The sequence below is a fragment of the Coptis chinensis genome, unplaced genomic scaffold, assembly GCF_015680905.1.
Source record: "Coptis chinensis isolate HL-2020 unplaced genomic scaffold, ASM1568090v1 utg1955_pilon_pilon, whole genome shotgun sequence".
Taxonomy (NCBI): Eukaryota; Viridiplantae; Streptophyta; class Magnoliopsida; order Ranunculales; family Ranunculaceae; genus Coptis; species Coptis chinensis.
In genome coordinates this window covers 623,769-629,162 of record NW_028238119.1, presented here as the reverse complement: position 1 = coordinate 629,162, position 5,394 = coordinate 623,769, and the positions used below count along the sequence as shown (strand labels likewise).

At 42.3% G+C, this 5,394-nt stretch overlaps 2 protein-coding genes across 2 annotated transcripts; both read right to left on the bottom strand.

The window, feature by feature from the left end:
• Positions 1-1,166: 1,166 nt before the first annotated feature.
• On the bottom strand, positions 1,167-3,904 carry LOC147473717 (uncharacterized; the record flags this gene model as incomplete). Its single annotated transcript, XM_086587191.1, has 3 exons — positions 2,827-3,904; positions 1,723-2,362; positions 1,167-1,572 (listed from the first exon to the last, which is right to left on the bottom strand). Coding segments are annotated over exons 1-3 (2,124 nt in total), but the record flags the coding sequence as incomplete, so codon positions are not given.
• Positions 3,905-4,051: 147 nt separating this feature from the next.
• LOC147473716 (uncharacterized) lies at positions 4,052-5,059 on the bottom strand. The gene has a single exon (XM_086587190.1). It carries the CDS (start codon positions 5,057-5,059, stop codon positions 4,052-4,054), a length of 1,008 nt encoding a protein of 335 aa, XP_086443316.1.
• Between the last annotated feature and the right edge of the window lie 335 nt (positions 5,060-5,394).

Below are 5,394 nucleotides of genomic sequence, written 5' to 3'. Positions count from 1 at the left end.
AAAGTTTTATTATTGAATATTGTGGCCATATTAATGTTAAAAGGCTTGCAATATCTGGTCCTAAACTTAAGTACTTGCAGCTGGAGAATATTTATGAAGGATATAATTATAATACCTCGATTAAGATATCTCATGCACCCGGTCCTCAAGATCACTCAAATGCATTGGCTATACCTACAAAAACTATACCTTGGAGAATCTTTCAGCTCTAGTTACTGCTGAGATTGACACATATGTGTATTACATCGTAACCCGCAATATTTCATTTGGTAGATGTTTGAGTAGCATCCTAAAAGGAATCACTAATGCAAAGTCGCTTACTCTATCAGGACATGGCTATCAAGTATGTTTTCTTTCATCTTTCTCTATTGTGAAAATGGCTTTGGCTAGCATTGTGTACTTTTTTTTTTATTAGTGAGAATGGTTCTTATTTCAATTGTATAAAGCTTTCAGAACATTGGGAAAACAAATGTGCTTTATGAGTTCTTTTCTTTTTTATTTTTGGTCAAGAAGTTTGGAACACAGTAATTTGAACTAACACTATTTTAAATAAGTATGTCGGGTGACATAATAGATTTGTTGACTACAAACTTAAATGCCAATTTAGACAATCTCTATACTCTGAGGTACCTTTCTCCGAGGAATACCCCTCTACTGATTAAAGCTATGGTGTCGAATTCCAATGGTTTGTAACTTTGCTAGGTTGTAAATGGTTGATATATAGATGCTCTCCTCGAACAATTCAGTTGTAGCATATGGGAAGGGGTGCCAGTTTCAGTCCAAAGTTTGAAGTATCTGAAGCTTACAGAATGGTGTGACAAATCTTACATCTATTCATTGGCAAAACTGTAAGAGGTTTTCCCACTTTTAGAAACTCTTGTCTTGGAAAGAACCGAGGTATTGATGGATTACTATATCATATTTCATGTTTTTTCAACTCTTGTCTTGTAGTTATACAGTTACAGCTTAAAGTTTTTTTTTTTTTTTTTTTTTCCATAACTAGGGGTTAAGGAGACCCCAACCTTTTATTACTGGCAAAATCTCAAGTACAACTTTCCTTCTTTATCCCCTTTGATCAAAGCACTAAGTTTTTGATCCATGGGGGGGAGGAAGTACATGCATTGATTACTACATTCTATACTATGAGTACTACAATTACTACTAACTCTTGACAGGTAATCCGCAACTTGATTTCCTTCCCTAAGCACATGTTGGAATTTAACCTCTGCAAATCTTGCTTGTACACACCCAATCTGAGCCACCAGGTTCTTACAATACCAAGGTGGAGCTTCCCTCTTCTCCAAGATCTGTATCACTCTCAGTGAGTCAGACTGCACTACCACTTCCCTTATGTTCAGTTTTTCCACTCCTTCCATGCCTTTTTGGACCCCAAGCAGCTCCTGACATAAGACCGACTGTTTTGTGGAGTTTCCGCAGAAAGCCATGAGAACCTCTCCATTTCGATCCCTTAAAACCCCTCCATAGCCTGATTTTCCCTGCTGTAAAGATCCATCCGTGTTAAGGATAAGAATGTCAGAGTCAGGTTTTGCCCATTTGACCCATTGGTCCTCCCTTCACGTGTACGCAACACCAATCCCGAGCCTAGTCAAAACAGTTCTCACTGCGACATCATCCTTCACTTCTTCCAGCGATTTCCCTAGATACAATTTCATACTGTTCACAACCTTCATGCTCACTGAATCAGCACTGAGGAACCGCTACCTCTTGAGCCTCCAATTCCTCTCATTCCATATAGCTTGCACTGCAGGACATGTTAGCGCTCTCAACACTTCAGAGGCTATGGATTTCGGTCTACAAATACGCATGATGTAATACCATTCTGCATGGGAATTCCGAACTCTACTTGGTAACCCCATCGCCTCTTTAAAATTGCTCCACACCAGTTTTAAATAGGAGCAATCAAAGAACAAATGCGCCGAACTTTCCTCATGTAAATCACAGAGGCAGCAGCGCGAATACCCAATCACCTTCTTCGCCATGAGTCTATTCTGGGTAAGTAGCGATCCAAAAAATAGCTGCCATACGGTGAATGAATGCTTCGGCACCGACAGCTTTCCCCATACAATCTTGTACCATTTTACTTTACTTCTAACATTCTTCAAGACCGCATAGGCAGAGGACACAGAAAACAGCCCTGAACTCGATGGCGTCCAAACTACTTGGTCCTCTGAGGTGTACGAGTTAATCTCGGTGTTCATGATCAGCCTTTTCACCTCACATTCAGGTAGGTCGATGACACTCCTTGCCCACTCTCCATTTATAATCACCGAACTGACCAGCGCATCCATTGGAACGACTTCAGCCAGAAGTGCTCTTGCATCAGGGTCCAAGATGAGTGGGCCTGCACACCATGGGTCATGCCAAAAGCTTGTCCCATTACCATTCGCTATGTTGTATCTAACAAACTTTCAGGCAGTCTCTCTGTTCTTTAGGATCCCTCTCCACACCCATGAGCAGTTCTGCGGAACTTTCATGGTCCAAAAATGCTTCTTCTTTATGTGGTTCTCCCAAGCCCACTTAACCCATACACAATCAGTTTTCTGAGCCAATTTCACCACTAATCCACAATATGCAGCTTGATTCCAAACCCGTGGATCCACCAAACCAAGTCCGCCTTGCTCCTTGTCAAGTCTGAGGGTAGCGTGGCTCGCATGGTGCATTTTTTTCGCCATACTCGGTCCTGCCCAGATGAATCTGTTACACAGTTTAGCTACTTTATCCAGCACAGCTCTCGGGAGAACAAAAGTTGTGGCCCAATAATTCGAATGATGAAAGCACCGACTTCACAAGCCGCGACTCTCATACTGCTCAACTCCTTTGTTTTTCCAGTTTGAGATTCTTCCCTAATCTCTTCTATGAGCTGCAAGCATTCATTGACCCCTAATCTTGTAGCCGTGAGTGGAGCCCCAAGTAAAGTGGATCGTGGGGTTACAAGAGAGATGTTCATGGCTTCTGCTAATGCTAGCCCTTCCGCTTCAGTCATACTTCCAGTTAGAAGGGTTGTCTTCGCATTACTGAGCTTTAGTCCTGTAGCTTCAGAGAAAGAAAGTAAGATACCCTTAACAGCCATAATAGAGTCCATGTTACCTTTGCAGAACAGGAGCACATCATCAGCAAAACATAAATGAGATATCTCAAGTTTTTTGCACTTTGAGTGGGCTGAAATTTTCCGAGACTGCAGCCCTTGGAGGAGTAGCGAACTCAGAATCTCCATGACTAGCACGAACAGATAAGGAGACACAGGGTCTCCCTGTCTTAAGCCTCGCTTCCCTTGAAAATAACCTTCAGGAGACCCATTTACCATCACCGAGAAGTACGGTGAAGTATAGCACATCTGGAGCCATTCTATGGACAAAGGTGGGAACTTGAACTTGTGTAGAATTGCTTCAATTGCTACCCAAGAGACAGTGTCATAAGCTTTCTGAATGTCCAGCTTTATTGCACATCTTTTCTGCCCATTCTTCCTTGAATATCCACGCAACAGTTCATGGGCCATCAAAAGATTGTCCTGAATCGATCGTCCAGGAATAAAAGCGGATTGGGGACTTGATATCAAAGATGACATGCAATCTTTCATTCTGTTAGTTAACACTTTTGATACACATTTGTACACAATGTTGCAACATGCTATAGGTCGAAAGGATGCAATATACGAGGCATTTTTCATCTTCGGGATAAGACACAGAAAAGTAGAGTTTATACCACCTGGGATCTGCTTATGGCTGAAAATATGCTGAATAGCTCTAATGAAATCATCTCCAATAATATCCCAGCTATTTTTGAAAAACCAAGCGTTGAAACCATCCGGGCCTGGTGCCTTGTTGTCTCCCATCGCAAACAATGCATCTTTGATCTCCAGGTCACTAATAGGGGAAACTAACATCTGATGTGTACCAAGTTCTACCTCAGTAACATGCACACCATCCAGAAATTCGGTGTCATAACAAGCTATTGACGACACCCCAAGTAGTTCTTTATAGTACTGCAGAAATGCTTCAGCCACTGGTTCTTTACCTTCCCTTCTAGTTCCTTACACATCTGTGATACTCCACACCCTATTTCTGATTTGTTTCTCCTTCAAAGCATTGAAGAAAAACGCATTACATTTATCCCCGAAGCTTAGCCAATCTATATCAGTTTTATAGTACCACTCAGCTTCCTCCAGCTTGAGAAGGTGACACAGCTTCTCCCTCACAGCAAACTCTTGTGCACTAAGAGTAAGGTCGAGCGGCTTACCGTTCAGTTTTTCTTGAATCGCTTCCAGTTCACTTCTTGTTTCAACCACCCTTTTCTGAGTATCATTCCTGACCGATCGTGCCCACCCTTTCAACACACCTTTTAAACTTTTGAGTTTCCTTGTTAGCATGAATGGCGGACTCCCATGATCATCGATTTCCCAACAAGCTCTAACAGTAGGCACAAAATCCTGGCTCATTGTCCACATATTGCTTAATCGAAAAGGAGTGTTTCTTCGAAAAGTTTCCAAAAAGCTCAAAATCAACGGGCAATGATCAGAGAGCCCTTGGGTTAAAATCTCCACCTTTGTTGCTACTAGAATTGACGTCCAAGGCACATTGATGAGACACCGATCAATCTTTGACCACTTCCTTATTTTATCCCCACCGTTGTTCCATGTGTAAAAGCATCCAGATTCTGCGTGATCAAACAGCCCTGCCATATTTAGACAATTCGCAAAAGGGAGAGTCTCTCTGGGGTGAACAGCCCTATCTCCCACTCTTTCGTGCGAAAACAGCACATTGTTAAAGTCTCCCATCACACACCACGCACCTTGAGTTCCGGCACTTATCATTTTCAGCTCATCCCATAAGATGAGCCTCTCATGGCTCCTATTACTAGCATAAATAATGGTAAGGAAAAAGGAGAACCCATGCTGTAGGCTCTGAACCTTGCAGTGTAAGAACTGGGCCCCTTCCACCTCTCTATGTACATCCAAACTGCTCGTATCCCATGCAATCCATATTCGTCCATGTTCATCACTCGCATAATTATGTATGCATTCCCACGAGGGGCAAACCATATCGACAATAGTGAGGTATTTTTCCCTCTTCACTTTTGTTTCCAACAAGCCCATGCAACTAATCTTCTTCTCTACAATAAACTTATTTAAGTTTTTCGCTTTCATGTGATCATTCAATCCTCTTATATTCCAACTACACACCCTAATCATTGATGAGGAATAGGTTTAGCGACCCTGCCTCTTCCCACGCCCTTTCGGCCGTCCTTTTCCACTCTTCCCAGATGTTGTATGCTGTTCTGAGTTACGTTTTTTCTGGGCTCTTGTTTGGATAGCACTATTCTCTGGTACTACTCTCACCTGGACAGGAGTGGATTGCGAGTCACTGAACAGCTCAG

Excerpts from the sequence above, each read along its gene's own strand:
- LOC147473716 (XM_086587190.1), bottom strand. The coding sequence starts at position 5,059 with ATGGTTTGCCCCTCGTGGGAATGCATACATAATTATGCGAGTGATGAA.